The sequence below is a fragment of the Hemiscyllium ocellatum genome, chromosome 29, assembly GCF_020745735.1.
Source record: "Hemiscyllium ocellatum isolate sHemOce1 chromosome 29, sHemOce1.pat.X.cur, whole genome shotgun sequence".
In the NCBI taxonomy this organism is placed as follows: domain Eukaryota; kingdom Metazoa; phylum Chordata; class Chondrichthyes; order Orectolobiformes; family Hemiscylliidae; genus Hemiscyllium; species Hemiscyllium ocellatum.
Window position 1 is genome coordinate 22,670,409 of NC_083429.1, and position 16,944 is coordinate 22,687,352.

Here is a 16,944-nt window from a genome sequence, read left to right on the forward strand (position 1 = left end):
CATTGAAATTATTCCGTCTTTGGTGAGACCTGATTATGTTTAAACAATGAATTTCGTTCTTCTTAAATGAAAACCTAAATCAAAAACATAAGTTGCTGGAAAATCTCAGCAGGTCTGTGGAGAGCAATCAGTGTTGGTGTTTTGGTTCCAGTGACCCTTCCTCACAACCGCCTTTAGTGTGAGGAACGAAAACGTTTGACAGCAACTGACAGGAATGAAACTGGATAAAAAACGGGCAGTGACTGAAAGAAAGGGATAGGAGGAAGGCTAAGTAATTACAGCCACATTCCAGGATTCAGCTTTGGAATGTCATGTTGGTCAGTCAACATCAAGAGGAAAGGCACATCCCGGCAGGGTAATTCTTCCCAATACTCCTGACTGAACTGCAATGCACTTTATGTTATTTATTCCACATTTCCAGCATTTTTCATCTCAGTTACTGTTTCTGTCAATGATTTTAGCTTCAATACTCACAGCCGCACTCCTGTCCTCCCATTATCGCCCTCTTGTGTGTATTGCTGTTAACAAAATAAACACAGTTCATTTAAAGCAAATATTTTACAAAGACCCAATCAAAGCCTTCCCTAGCACAGGCCCCAGCACCTTGCCCATGAACAGTTTTCTCTGTTGGCCTCTCCCTTGAAAGCATTTACTCACCCAGGAGGAACACTGTTCCAAGACGCCTTCATCCAAGTGGTCTCACATACATGAGGAACAGCCAAGTAATTCAACTGTGAGGGGGACGCACACTACCAAACCCAACTTGCCCTTATCTGTAGTCTTCATGTGCATTTTTCACAAAGTCACAAATTTGGTGTAGGGTGATACTCTCCATCGCGGGGAAAAAAACCTGGTCATCAGGTGTGAGGCACTGTCATTGCCATTATACGTGGCACAGGTCTGGCATACTCCCAGAACCTGCAGTCACCCGGGCCATCTTCCAATTTATATGGAGATCAAAGATGCACCGGGTCCGAAGGGACTCGATGTAAAAAGATCTGGGCAACAGGGGAAAAACACACCCAATGCCACCCTCACCCTGATGGCCAGCTTTGTGTGTGGCTGCATCAAGCTGTGCGTGGATCCCCAGTACGCAAACACCAAGTGTCACTACGTACTGAGGTTCTATCTGTCCCTGGTGTTGCGAAGGATGGGCCTGGCCTCACTGCCGTGGAATACTCCGAATAGTTGAATCATTCCGTACCACCTGTCCTTCGTGGAGAAGTTTATGAAGAAAAACACCTTTGACCACAAGTTCATCAGGAAGTGGTCAGCACGTAGTGTCCTCGAGACCCTTCGGGAAATGGAGACGGTGGTTCCTATCGAACGGTTCCCTGAGCAGACTGTCAAAGCCATTTGGCAGGATGCCTCATGCCAGAACTTTCCAACAAGCACCAAGACATGGCTTGGCTGTTGGTGAGAAGGGCTCTGCCTGTGAGATCCTTTATGCACGCCCAGACTCTCAGTCACACTGCATGCTGCCCTCGAAGCGGCTGCGGGGGGGACGAGACTGTCACACTCCTCCTTCTGGAATGTGCCTATGTAGAAGAAGTCTGGAGAGGAATGCAGTGGTGTGTGTCGAGGTTCATCCCGAGCAGCACCATGACGCACGACTCCATGCTGTACAGTCTGTTCCCCAGGACTCACACCGAGACGAACATCAACTGCGCCTGGAGGATCATCAACTCAGTGAAGAACGCTCTCTGGGCGGTCCGAAACCTGTTGATCTTCCAGCTGAAGGAGTTGACCCCGACTGAGTGTTGCATTCTGGCACATTCCAAGGTCCAGGCCAATGTGTTGAGGAACGTGCTGAAGCTTGGGGCAGCTGCCGCCAAGGCGCGGTGGGGAAAGACCACCATGTAACGTCTGCCTGCCTAAGAAGAACAGGGGGCCTACGCAGTAATCGGGCTCTGCTGACGCCTCAGCAGAAGAGCTGGATGGTCAATGTACAGATGTCTACATACGAATGATTAATTCCAATCACTGTATGTAAAGGAATGCAATGTACACACAAGTATGGCATGGCCAATTGTATAGATATCAAAATAATTTTATGAATAAAGTATATTTTTGAAATAAAAAAAAGATATGCAGCCCATTGTGCCTGCCCTGGTTCTATCCCCTACAGCCAGTCTCCTGCCTTCCTCATATCTCTGCTCACCACTTCTATCCAAATAATCATCAAGTTCCCACTTGATTTCCTCAATCGAACCTGCCTCCTCCATATTTCCAGGTAGTGCATTCCGAACCCTAACTACAGTACTCCCCATGAGAAAGAGTTATTTCTCACATCACCTACGTTCTGCTTCCATATCACTTTAACTCTGTCCCCTTTTGTTCTCGCTTCTTTTACCTGTGAATAGTTTCTGCTTACCTACTCTCTCATGATTTTGAAAACTTCTATCAAGTCTCCTCTGAGCCTTCGTTGCTCCAAGGACAACCGTCCCAACGTCTTCACTCCATCCTCACCACTGATATTTCTCATCATCGGAACCATTCTTGTAAATCGTTTCTGCATCCTCTCCAAAGTGTTCACATCTTCTCAATAGCAGGAGACCCACAACACTACGCAATCCTCCAGCTGAGGTCTAACATGTCTTGCATAAGTTTAACATCAGCTCCTTGCATTTGCACTCTACAGCAACGGTTGCGAGCAAGCATTACCTGGACATCAAAAGCTCCAGAAGACCCATTCTTGCCCGAGATGGATCTGGGCAGGAGCACGAGCTGACTTTCTCTCTGTCTGTTGAGAATGTGGCCATCTGAGATGGCTTGAGATCAATGAGTAAGACATTGATGTGGGACACCCCCAATTCGGTGACTCCAGTGTCACACGAAAGCCATTGATTCTTAACCAGTCTCTGAAATAGCCTGGCTCGTCCACCTGGTTGGGTAACTGAAGACAGGCAATACATCCTGATCTTTCCAGCAATATGCATTGCCCTAGAATGAACTTTCATGAAAGGGATATCAGTTTGCCACTACCATTTGGAGCAGGGTAAGGGGATGAGACACACAGAGAACTGGTGGGAGGAGAGGAAGAACAGCAGTGATAATTCATAGTTAAAAAACATTCAGAACAATTTCGCTTTACGCCATAATTTCTCCTCACCTTATCCTGAATCGTCACCTTGCAGAGCCAACGGAATGGACGGAAACTCTCAAGGATGTCAAAGTAGGTCAGGAGGCTGATAACAGACAGCAGGGTGAGTGTCATGGTAGACACAAAGAAGTCGGTTACCATTCCAAACAAGCCTTGCCTAGAGATCAGATACTCCAGCACATCCATGGTAACAGAGACTGGGAACAGAGTAATCATTCAGGGTGGGGAACGCGGTCCATGCTTCAACATCTCAAACTCGTTGTGCCCAAATGTCTTTAACAGAACAGGTTCCTTTTCGGTTTATACTTTTAAATCTTTGCCAGGTCTATTTATGCCCACACCCTCTCTCTCACTCTGTCTCTCTCTCCGTCTCTCTCTCTCTCTCTCTCTGTCTCTGTCTCGGTCTCTCCTTATCAGTTTCACTTTTAGGCTACAATGCTCTGTCCCTTTCGGTCTCACTGGCTGCTCATTCTTTCTGTCCAGTTTTGGCTCTAATCACCTTCTTGCTGCCGGGATTTCCTTCAGTGATGCTGGGTACATTCCCAGGCTGCCACACACCACCAGATTAATCACTCTCTGAAGTGGTTCAGCCTGTGGGACAGGTTTTGAAAAAATGTGAATGTCAGAAATGGAGCGAGTCTGAGAACATTCCCGCCTCAGAAGGTAAGCGACCTGATCCAGGGGTCAAATTAAATCATATTTACAATCTAGAATTTTAATTAATTTCAGAAATGGATTTATAAACCTTTGCTGAACTTGAGATTTGTAAACTGAAAATATTAATCCTAAATGTTTTTGTTCCTCATTCATAGAGTGATATATTCCCGACAGAGCAGAAAGCAGCTATTCGGCCCATCTAGTCCAAAACAACCCTCCAAACAGCATCCTCCTAGACCCAACCATCCCTGTAACCCCACATTTCCCATGGCTTATCCAACTAGCCTGCACATCCCTGGACACTGTGGAAAATTTACCAGGGTCAATCCACCTAACCTGCACATCTTTGAATTGTGGGAGGAAACCGGAGTACCCGGAGAAAATCCATACAGACATGGGGAGAACATGCAAACTCCACACGGACAGATGCCTAAGGCTGGAATCAAACCTGGGTCCCTGACGCTATGAGGCAGCAGTGCTAACCACTGAGCCTAGTTTACACTCATCTTGATCAGTGTAATTGAGCTGGACTGAACAGTGATCTCCATCCACTTTCTCTCGTTACCTCTAAGCTTTGACTCATCTCTGCCACAGCCTCTCACTCACTGTGTTGAAATCAGCTCTTTTATCGCGCTCCCTTTCAACTCATTCTTTTACAGGAACCACATGCTGCAAACTCCTCACCTCTCTGTGGCCCCACCTCCTCACTAGATCTTTAAAGGGCTGTAATTTAAGGCAACATCAATTTGCTATTAGGGCTAAATTAAAATAAATAGGTTGGAATGCTGGAAATCTGGAGCAAAAGTTAAAATGGCTGGGTCACTGAACTTGAAACATTGCTTTCTCTCCATAGATACTGCTAGACCTGCCAAGTTTCTCAAACAATTCCTTGTTTCTATTGCTATTAGAGCTCTTATGGTGGTAATGTCCCACCTTCTGATCCAGGACACTTTGGTTCAAGTCCAGAAGTGAGAAATAACATCTTTGAATAGGTTGAGTCGATAATATTCTAAGCTTGACAATCACAAACTGCTTCGAGCGCAAACCCTCCATCACATCGACTCTCCTGCTCCCCCGATGCTGTTGGACCACTGTGCTTTCCCAGCACTACACTCTTCAACTCTGATCTCCAGCAGCTGCAGTCCTCACTTTCTCCTAATCATAAGCTGCTGCTTACTTGAGGTGATTGGGCCCATTTATTTCCCTCCTGCACCATGACATTAGGTTCCTCTGAACTCTCTTGAAAAATGGCCTAGTCCTCACCCAGCTTGTGGAGCTGTCCCTCAGGATAATGGACACTGCACCTAATACCAGGGCATTCAAAAGTTTGGTTGACAAAACAATTGCGAGAGAAATTGAAATAAAGAGCAACAGAGATAAAATGAGAAATAAAGCTATCGATAGAGAGAGAAAGGGGCAGTGACAACATTGTGTTCAAAGTTAAAAATCACACAACACCGGGTTATAGTCCAACAGGTTTAATTGGAAGCACACTAGCTTTCGGAGCGACGCTCCTTCATCAGGTGATAGTCACCTGATGAATCACCTGACAATCACCTGATGAAGGAGCGTCGCTCTGAAAGCTAGTGTGCTTCCAATTAAACCTGTTGGACTATAACCTGGTGTTGTGTGATTTTTAACTTTGTACACCCCAGTCCAACACCGGCATGTCCAAATCATGAACATTGTGTTCAGCTGTCTTCAGTCAATATTACCATGATGCACCACGGACCCATTCATTAATGGACAAAATCCAATTCTCCAGTTTCCAAATTTGGTAAAATTTGTATTATCCAGGATCTCATTCAAACCAAACTGGAATCAACATTTCGAAGTACGCGAGAACCATTTTTTAATCCTGCGAGAGGTTATGGATTGCACTATTTCATATGAAACTCATGTACAGTCACTTGCATCCACATCAATGGCAGCATTAATAAGTGCATCAGCAGAACTTACAACCTACAAGTGGTGCTCAGGCCCCTCACAAGGACTTTGTTTGAGTGAATTCAGTTCTATGCGTTAAACCAAAGGCCAGGTCTGAACCAGCTGAAGTCCTGCCTGAAGCTTTTCATCCTGGTTGTGACAAATCACATTATGTCAAAGTGTTTGTCCAGAATGTTTACAGACCCGGGACCATGATTGTGTTTGACATTAACAGTTTTTAAAGCAATGCATCAAAGTGACTATATGAAATAACAATGTTGTTAGGTGGATTGGCCATGGTGACCAGGGATGTGCAGTCTCAGTAGATTGGTCATGGGAAAGATGGGGTTACAGGAATTGGGAAGGGTCTGTTTCTGGATATGAGGCTCATCAGAGGGTCTGTGTGGACTCAATGACCTGCTTCCACAGCATAGGGATTCTATGATTTATTTGTCAGTCTGAAGTGATTAAAACACAGGTTACAAGCAATCCCTTGAAGGACTGAACTGTTGGATTAACCAGCGTATTTGACTGTAGTAAAACCATCGGAAGGTCACCTTCTTTTGGTAAGGTTATTTCTTTCCTCTCTGGAAAATGTGTGATGTCAGTATTGTGCAATGGAATGTTTTTCAATGACTGACAACATGGTGCACTCCTTGTACGATGTTAATCAGGGTGGAGTGCCTGACGTATTAGCACAGGGGAATGCAGCTTAATCTTTCACCTCACTCACACCCCAAATTTCATTCCAATCATAATTAGTACATTTATCCCAATAATAACCAGAGGATTATCGTCTCCGTTATCTTTCTCTTTCACACCAGCAGGCTCGTGCCAGCGATGGGGTGGGTTTTGTATAATGGACGCCACCCCATTATAAATTGAGTCAGGCAGATCCAAACTTTTTTTTATTTCAGACACTTGCAACAATCAGTTGTCATGTTATTCTTATGTTCACACACAAAATCCCTCTGATGCTATTTTATTAAGTGAAGTTTATCAATTCGCATCAATTAGATTAGATTCCCTACATTGTGGAAACATGCCCTTCGGCCCAACAAGTCCACACCGACCCTCCGAAGAGTGTCCCACCCAGACCCATTTCCCTCTGACTATCACTATGAACAATTTAGCATGGTAAAAACAATGACTGCAGATGCTGGAAACCAGAGTCTAAATTAGAGTGGTGCTAGAAGAGCACAGCAGTTCTGGCAGCATCCGAGGAGCAGGAAAATCGACGTTTCGGGCAAAAGCCCTTCATCAGGAATACAGGCAGAGAGCCTGAAGGGTGGAGAGATAACATAGCCAATTCACCTGACCTGCACATCTTTGGATTATGGGAGGAAACGCACGCAGACACGGGGAGAATGTGTCAACTTCACACAGACAGGCACTCGAGGCTGGAATTGAACCCAGGTCCCTGGTGCTGGGAGGCAGCAGTGCTGACCACTGAGCCACCGTGCCACCATAATAATTAACGGAATGGTGCATCAAAGTGTTTTAGTCAAAAGAGAGCTGTGTTGTTGAAGATTTATATATTGTACTCAACAGGACAAGTGCAAGAATACCAAATTTTCACAATCACACCTGCCAGAACGGTTGTGAATTACTAGCGAGTGTCCACCATAGCTTCCAACAAGATGCCTTGTTGGATATGATAATGAGACAAGTAATATTGGATCCAGTAACAAGCAATGAGCCTGATTTAATGTGTGACTTAGTTGTTTATGAGCATTTATTAAATAGTGATCATAACATGATGGAGTTTGATGCAGCATTTGTAAGAGATAAGCAAAGATTGGATCCTAGAATTTTGGATTTAAGTAAGGCAGACTTTAATGGGATGAGGCAGAGGCTGTCCACAGTAAACAGGGAAGCTCTGCTAATAGATAAAACAACCGAGGAACAGTGGTGAGTGTTCAAAGAAACATTTAATGCTGTTCAGAAACAGTTTGGACCCATGGTAAGGAAAAGTTCCACCTCACACAAAAAAGGCACAGACATCCAAGGAGGTAAAGGACAGCATGAAATTTGAAACAAAAGGTTTTTAAAAATGCAAAGAACTGTACAGATCCCACAGAATGGGATAAATACAAAGACCAACAAAAAGCCATAAGGGTGGCTGAAAAGGATTATGAAAGGAAACTTGCAAAGACATAAAAGACAATAAGAAGAGATTTAGATAAAGGGAAAAGTGTCTGGTTAAGAGCTTTGTTGGCTGACCAAAGGCTGAGAGTGGGGATATTGTCAGGGACCAGGGGAAATGGCAGACAGGCTGAATGATTATTCTGTTTCATTATTCACAGCAGAAGATTAGATTCCCTACAGTGTGGAAACAGGCCCTTCGGCCCAACCAGTCCACACCGACCCTCCGAAGAGTAACCCACCCACACCCATTTCCCTCTGACTAATGCACCTAACATAATGGGCAATTTAGCATGGCCAATTCACCTAACCTGCACATCTTTGGACTGTTGGAAGAAACCAGAGCACCCGGAGGAAACCCATGCTGACACGGGGAGAATGTGCAAACTCCACACAGATAGTCGCTGAGGCTGGAACCGAACTGGGACCCTAGTGCTGTGAGGCAGCAGCGCTAAACACTGAGCCACAGTGCTGCCCCCGCTGAGCCACCGTGCCCCCCCCCACTGAGCCACCGTGCCCCCCCCACTGAGCCACCGTGCCCCCAGCTGAGCCACCATCCCCCCCGCTGAGCCACCGTGGCCCCCCACTGAGCCACTGTGCTGCCCACACTGAGCCATCATGCCCCCTCCAGAAAAAAAAGACAACAAAGCAAAGACAAAGACGAGCAGCAGTTTGCTGGAAGTCATAAATAAATTATCAGTGGATCAGGGACAGGGACTAAATAAAATTAGCTTATGTAAATGAGCTACAATGGGAAATTAGATTCCCTACAGCATTTGTTACCCGTGCCACGTGCTAGTGAGGTGAGGAATAGGGAGAGAGAGGAGTTGAACATGTGGCTACAGGGATGGTGCAGGAGGGAGGGTTTCGAATACCCGGATAATTGGGGCTCATTCTGGGGAAGGTGGGACCTCTACAAACAGGATGGTCTACCCCTGAACCAGAGGGGTACCAATATCCTGGGGGAGAGATTTGCTAACGCTGTATGGGTGGGTTTAAACTAATTCAGCAGGGGGATGGGAACCAAAATTGTAGTTTGAGTATATGGGAGGTTGAGAGTAATGAAGTCAGAACTAAGATTTCAAGATAACAAGAAAGCACTGGCAGACAAGAAATTACTTTGAAGTGTATCTACTTCAACAGCAGGAGCATCCAGAATAAGGTGGGTGAACATGCAGCATGGGTTGGTACATGGGACTTTGAGGCTGTGGCTATTTCGGAGACATGGATAAAGCAGGGACAGGAATGATTGTTGCAGCTTCTGGAATTTAAATGTTTCAGTAAGAGCAAGGAAGGTGGTAAAGGGGTTGGGGGCCTGGCATTGTTAGTCAAGGACACAAGAGCTGAATTGTGTTGCTGGAAAAGCGCAGCAGGTCAGGCAGCATCCAAGGAGCAGGAGAATCGACGTTTCGGGCATAAGCCCTTCTTCAGGAATGAGGAACGTGTGCCAAGCAGGCTAAGATAAAAGGTAGGGAGGAGGGACTTGGGGGAGGGGCATTGGGAATGCGAAGGAGGTTAAGGTGAGGGTGATAGGCCGGAGAGGGGGTGGGGGCGGAGAGGTCGGGAAGAAGATTGCAGGTTAGGAAGGTGGTGCTGAGTCCGAGGGTTGGGACTGAGACAAGGTGGGGGGAGGGGAAACAAGGACAGTATTACAGTGGCAGAAAGGATGTTTGAGGACTCGTCTATTGAGGTAGTTTGTCTGAGGTTAGAAACAGGAAAGAAGAAGTCACCCTGTTGAGAGTTTTCTATAGGCCTCTGAATAGTTCCAGAGATGTAGAGGAAAGGATAGCAAAGATGATCCTCGACAAGAGCAAAAGTGACAGGGTAGTTGTTATGGGGGCCTTTAACTTTCCAAATATTGACTGGAAAGGCTATAGTTTGAGTACTTTAGATGGGTCAGTTTTTGTCCAATGTGTGCAGGAGGCCAACAAGGGGCGAGGCCACATTGGATTTAGTACTGGCTAATGAATCTGGCCAGGTGTTAGATTTGGAGGTCAGTGAGCACTTTGGTGATTGTGACTACAATTTGGTTATGTTTACTTTAATGATACAAAGGGATTGGTATATACTGCAAGGCAAGAGTTATAGCTGGGGGAAAAGCAATTATGGTGCGATTAGGCATGATTTAGGATCGAACATTGAACATTGAACATTGAGCATTGAACATTGAACATCAAACAATACAGCGCAGAACAGGCCCTTCGGCCCTTGATGTTGTGCTGACCTGTGAACTATTCTCAGCTTGTCCCCTACACTATCCCAAAATCATCCATGTGCTTATCTAAGGATTGTTTAAATCTCCCTAATGTGCTGAGTTGACTACATCAGCAAGTAGGGCATTTCATGCCCTCACCATTCTCTGCGTAAAGAATTTGCCTCTAACATCTGTCTTAAATCTATCTCCCCTCAATTTGTAGTTATGCCCCCTTGTACAAGCTGATGTCGTAATCCTAGGAAAAGATATTTCACTGTCTACCCTAACTAAGCCTCTGATTATCTTGTATGTCTCTGTCAAATCCCCCCTTAGCCTTCTTCTTTCCAGTGAGAACAAATCCAAGTCTCTCAGTCTTTCCTGATAAGACCGTCCCTCCAGACCAGGCAACATCCTGGTAAATCTCAAATCCTCTACCAATGAAACATAACACACCGAATGCCTTGTTAACAGAAGCATAGGATGGGGAAGGAAACTGCAGGGGATGGGCACAATTGAAATGTGGAGCTTATTCAAGGAACAGCTACTGCGTGTCCTTGAAAAGTATGTACTTGCCAGGCAGGGAGGAAGTGGTCGAGCGAGGGAGCCATGGTTTACTAAAGAAGTTGAATGTCTTGTCAAGAGGAAGAAGAAGGCTTATGTTAGGATGAGATGTGGCGGCTCAGTTAGGGCACTTGAGATTTACAAGTTAACCAGGAAAGACTTAAAGAGAGAGAGAGCTAAGAAGAGCCAGGAGGGGACATGAGAGGTCATCAGCAGATAGGATCAAGGAAAACCCTCAGGCTTTCAATAGCTATATCAGGAATAAAAGAATGAATAGAGTAAGATTAGGGCCAATCAAACAAAGTAGTGGGAAGTTTTGCATGGAGTCAGAGGAGATAGAGGAAGTACTAGTATTCATACAAGAAAAAGGTAATGTGGTCGAGGAGAATACTGAGATACAGGCTACTAAACTAGATGGGATTGAGGTTCACAAGGAGGAGATGTTGGCATTTCTGGAAAGTGTAAACATTAAAATAGATAGGTCCCCTGGGCTGGATGGGATTTATCCTAGGATTCTCTGGGAATCCAGGGAGGAGATTGCCAAGCCATTGGCTTTGATCTTTAAGTTGTTGTTGTCTACAGGAATAGTGCCAAAAGACTGGAGGATAGCAAATGTTGTTCCCTTGTTCAAGAAGGATATAGAGGCAGCCTTGGAAATTATAGACCTGTGAGTCTTACTTCGGTTGTGTTGATAAGGATTATAAGAGAATGGATTTATAAAAGGTAGGGTAGGTCGTGCCTCACAAACCTTATTGAGTTCTTTGAGAATGTGACCAAACAGACAGATGAGGGTAAGGCGGTTGATGTGGTGTATATGGATTTCAGTAAGGCGTTTGATAAGGTTCCCCATGGTCGGCTATTGGCACAAAATACGGAGACATGGGATTGAGGGTGATTTAGCGGTTTGGATCAGAAATTGGCTAACTGAAAGAAAACAGAGGGTGGTGGTTGATGTGAAATATTCATCCTGAAGTTCAATTACTAGTGAGGTACCGCAAGAATCTGTTTTTGGTCCCCTGTTGTTTAGCATTTATATAAATGACCTGGATGAGGGCAAAGAAGAATGAGTCAGTACATTTGCAGATGACACTAAGGTCGGTAGAATTGTGGAGATTGACAAAGGATGTTGCAGGTTACAGAGAGACATAACTAAGCTGCAGAGTTGGGTTGTGAGGTGGCAAATGGAGTTTAATGTGGAAAAGTGTGAGGTGAATCACTTTGGAAGGAGTAACAGGAATGCAGAGTACTGGGCTAATGGTAAGATTCTTGGTAGTGTAGATGAACAGAGAGATCTCTGCATCCAGGTACATAGATCCTTGAAAGTTGTCACCCAGGTTGATAGTATTGTTAAGAAGGCATGTAGTGCATTAGCTTTCATTGGTGGAAGGATTGAGTTTCAGAACCATGAGGTCATGCTGCAGCTGTACATAAATCTGGTGTGGCCACATTTGGAGTATTGTGTAGAGTTCTGGTCACCGCATTATAGGAAGGATGTGGAAGTTTTGAAAAGGGTTCAGAGTAGATTTACTGGGATATTGCCTGGTATGGAGGGAAGGTCTTATGAGGAAAGGCTGAGGGACTTGAGGCTGTCCTGTTAGAGAGAAGAAGGCTTCAGATTGGTTCCACAGGTTGGCACAACATCGAGGACCAAAGGGCCTGTACTGTGCTGTAATGTTCTATGTTCTATGGACGTTTGGAACTCTCTTCCTATAACAGTGGTTGAGGTTAATTCAATTGCTAAATTTAAATCTGAGGTAGACAGATTTTTGTAAGCAAGTGTCTCGAGATATGGGCCCAAGGCAGGTATATGGAGTTTGGCCACAGATCAGCCATGAGCTTATTCAATAACAGAGCAGGCTTGTGGGGCTGAGTGGCCTATTCCTGTTCCTCTTACATTGTAGGAGGAAAGAGTGTTGATAGGTTGGCATGTGCACTCTCAATGGCTGATGTGTTGCCATGCAGAAAGCACGGTTCCTCAAGCTCTTGGGTAATTTAATAAAGACACTGAAACCTGTTCCAATCATTCCAATCAGAGAGCGGGTCTCTGTGTGTGAGCATGTGTCACTGCCACCAAGTGTAAATGAGCCAAGTTACAAACTTGATCGATTATCTTAAATTAGTTATTAGTGTAGCTACTGACACACTCAGAATTGTTCCAAGAGATTGGAAAAGATTGGAAAGGAGATTGTTAATACTATAAAAGGTATTGAAATCATAATTCCTAAAATTACCAAATAAACTGCCTCAATGAAATGCAGCAGGTGACGACATGGAGGAAGTGAACAGGTAGGAAAATGGATAAGTCAGTGACAGAGGCAAGTTAATGGAGGAAGATGGAGAAAAGGTACAATTCTGACAGAGAGGGCATCTTGGTATTTTTCCAGAGTTTTGCAGCATTTTCAATTGAAGCTGCTTTTGATACATGGGAGAATTCTCATTGAGCATTAATTGGGTGAAACCCAAAGATGAGTGGCCAGGTCCACAAAGCCAAGTGAATTTTTAAATTGAATTGTACTTATTGTCACATGTACAGAGGCACAGTGAAAAGCTTTGTCTTGTGAGCAATACAGGCAGATCACAGAGTTAATAATAGGTAAACAGCAGCAAAAACAATAACACAGGTACAGGCAAATGGTAAGAGTTTGTGAGTCCATTCAGTATTCTGACAACAGTAGGGTAGAAACTGTTACAAAATAGGCTGCTGCATGTGTTCACACTTCTGTACCTTCATACCGAAGGTAGAGGTTGTAGAAAAACATTGCCAGGATGGGGTGGATCTTTGAGAATGCTGGTGGCCTTTCCTTGACAGTGGGCCTGGTAGATGGATTCTATAGATGGGAGATTGGCCTTTGTGATTGTCCGGGCCGAGTTCACCACTCTCTGTAACCGCCTCTGATCTCGAATGGTACAGTTGCCGTACCAGGTAGTGATGCATTTAGACAGAATGCTCTTGATGGTGCACCTATAAAAGTTGCCAAGGGTATTCACCATCATGCCAAATTTCCTCAGCTGCCTGAGGAAGAAGAGACATTATTGGGCCTTTGTAACCAGTGTGTCCACATGAAGAGTCCAAGAAAGCTTTGGACTTCATACAAGAGCTGGATCACATAGGAAAGCAAAGAGCTCCTCCCAAATTCGTACAAAACAGCAACTCTGCTTCTGGAATACAGTGTGCAGGTTTTACTTCTCACTGCATTGGGGAGTAGAATAGCCCTGGAGAAATTGGCGGTATACTTGCAGGGTATTGTCAACCATAACATTCAGATTAGATTACTTGCAGTATGGAAACAGGCCCTTCGGCCCAACAAGTCCACACCGACCCGCCAAAGCGCAACCCACCCACACCCCTACATTTACCCCTTACCTAACACTACGGGCAATTTAGCATGGTCAGTTCACCTGACCCGCACATCTTTGGATTGTGGGAGGAAACCAGAATACCTGGAGGAAACCCACACGGGGAGAATGTGCAAACTCCACACAGTTAGTCGCCTGAGGCGGGAATTGAACCTGAGGCTCTGGCTCTGTGAGGCAGCAGTGCTAACCACTGTGCCACCGTGCCACCCACAAAGTGCATTACCTCTTAAGAATCAAAATACCAAAGTTTACAGGAATTAAAGAGCAAATTAAGACTTTGCAAAATGGAGTCCCCAGGAAGACTACCAGTTCTGTTTGATATGATGGGTCAAATTGCTGAAACGTCTAAGGAACTAAAGACAGTGATCAGACAGACCGATGGGCTGAGGAGTGGCAGATGGAGTTTAATTTAGATAAATGTGAGATGCTGTATTTTGATCAAGCAAATCAGGGTAAAATCCTGGGGAGTGTTGCCAAATAAAGAGACCGAGAGGTGCGGGTACATAGTTCCTTGAAAGTGGAGTCGCAGGTAGATAGGGTAATGAAGAAGATGCTTGGTACACTTGCCTTTATTGGTCAGTGTATGGAGTCTAGGAGTTGGGACTCATATTGCGGCTGTATAGGACATTGGTTCAGCCACTTTTAAAATATTGCATTCAATTCTGGTTTCCCTGCTGTAATAGTGACGTTGCTAAACTTGGAAGAATTCAAAAAAGATTTACGAGGATGTTGCCAGGGTTGGAGGGTTTGATAAAAGGGAGAGGCTGAATAGGCTGGGGCTGTTTTACCCTGAGATTCGGAGGCTGAGGGGTGACCTTATAAAGGTTGATAAAATCGTGAGGGGCATGGATAGGGTGAATAGTCAACACCTTTTTCCTAGGCTCGGGGAGTCCAGAACTAGGGGAATAGATTTAAGGTGAGAGGGGAAAGATTTAAAAGGGACTAAGGGGTAATTTTTTCATACAGAAGATGGTGTGTGTATGGAACAAACTGCCAGAGGGAGTGTTCAAGGCTGGTACAATTACAATATTTAAAAGACATTTGGATGGGTATATGAATAGGAAGCATTAAAGGGATTGGAACAAATAATGGCAAACAGGACTAGATTAATTTAGGACAACCAGTCGGCATGGACGAGTTGGACCAAAGGGTCTGTTTCCTTGCTGTTTGACTATGACTCTAAATTGAACACATTCCGAACTGTAAAGGAAGGTACTGATGGCAGCTTATGGCAATTTTAAAAATAAAATCAATACTGTTACAGTGTTAACATAAGATATTTTCCAAACCTCTATCCATTTCATGGGAGTGCGGTGAGGGAACATTTTAAGCAGACGAAGCATGTTAGGAAAAGTCAGAGTGGAAGACGATATAACCGTGAACAAAGCCGGCATTAAAGGTGCCCATTCCAAACCAAGATATGAAGAGGAACTTTCATGGCCACCGTTAGGGAAGAGATGTCCCAGGTAATGGTTAGAGTTACCAAATATTTGAGTGTCTCAAAGTTTAGAGCTGAAAATGTGTTGCTGGTTAAAGCACAGCAGGTCAGGCAGCATCCAAGGAACAGGAAATTCGACGTTTCAGGCCAGAGCCCTTCATCAGGAATGCTGATGAAGGGCTCTGGCCCGAAACGTCGAATTTCCTGTTCCTTGGATGCTGCCTGACCTGCTGTGCTTTAACCAGCAACACATTTTCAGCTCTGATCTCCAGCATCTGCAGACCTCACTTTTTACAGTCTCAAAGTTTACTCTGATCCCGATGGTGAAATAATACCTTGGCTCAGCAAAAGGCAAGTACAACCTAACCAATAAAAGCAAACGTTATATCACCAGACTCGAACACACCACCGTTTAAGTTATCAGGTAAAAATGTCACCGCTGAACCAAGTCAGCACCAAGGTGAGTCAGAAGGCCATGGGCATCAGCCTCCCTGCAGGGTTTAAGCACATTATCCAGATGGACTCTTCAGTGTGGGACTGAAGGGGTCCGGGCAGGCGTGGGGGTAGTTCGGGGTGTGGATGCTTGTACTGTTGGTAGGAATTTAAACTAATTTGTCAAGGAGTAGGGATATGGATTGCACATACAGTAAGGAATGGCGCAGGGACAAATATCAAAGTAAATGAGAGTCAGTCTGGAAGGTAAATGGTATATCATCAAGTTAATCATAGAATCCCGACAGTGTAGATCGAGGCCATTTGGCCCATCAGGTGCGCACCAGCCTTCTAAGGAGCAACCCAGCCACACCTATAACTCCACATTTCCCATGGCTAATCCACAAGCCTGCACAACCCTGGACAATTTGCGTAATTTAGCGTGGCCAATCTGTCTAACCTGCACACCTTGGGATTGTAGGAGGAAACCCATACAGACATGGGGAGAATGCGTCAACTCTACACTGACAGTCACGCCAGGCTGGAATCAAACCCACGCCCGTGGTGCTGTGAGACTAACCGTTGACCCACCGTGCCACCCTGATACACACAGTGAATCCCCAATCCCTGTTGGACAGAGAGAGAGAAAGGGAAGGAGCAGAATCCTATCGAGCTGTTCCCAGTGAGTGCAGTTTTTCGCGGTGAGTGGAGTTCACGAATCCATGCTTAGCCAGAATTGATACTTACCGTCATACCTTGTTTTTTTGTTTCATAACCAGAGGCAATTTAAATCACTGCACAACAATGTAGTCTCAAAAACACAATGAATTTATTTCAGAGTAGAAGACAGCTGTTATTAGAATATTGATAACCACACCTCGGGGCAAGTCAACTCCCCATCCAGCGTTCCAAGCTTCAATTATGCCACGTGTAGATTATAAGGCAATGTTTCAACTAGCGTTTCTTAAACAATCATATCGGAAACAAATGTGCAGTGATTTACATGGAAAGTTACAGCACTGGTCTAGAAACATCCCATATGTATCTCATAGGTATAGTAGTAGTGTGTTCCATACCCAATCAGATCATGAGTGATCTGCCTCCCCACAAGGCTCCACCCACCTTACTTCA

The 16,944-nt window shown here is 44.9% G+C and overlaps 1 protein-coding gene across 2 annotated transcripts in view; it reads right to left on the bottom strand.

Annotated features, from left to right (window-relative positions):
- Nucleotides 1-3,636, bottom strand: part of LOC132829618 (uncharacterized) — a 37,421-nt gene extending 33,785 nt beyond the window's left edge. For both annotated transcript variants that reach the window (XM_060846918.1, XM_060846917.1), the window contains exons 1-2: nucleotides 3,113-3,636; nucleotides 475-518 (exon numbers count right to left, since the gene is read on the bottom strand). In XM_060846918.1, the coding sequence (XP_060702901.1) occupies nucleotides 475-518; nucleotides 3,113-3,319 (251 nt within the window). In that variant the 5' untranslated portion in view covers nucleotides 3,320-3,636. The remainder of the gene's footprint in view (nucleotides 1-474; nucleotides 519-3,112) is intronic.
- Between the last annotated feature and the right edge of the window lie 13,308 nt (nucleotides 3,637-16,944).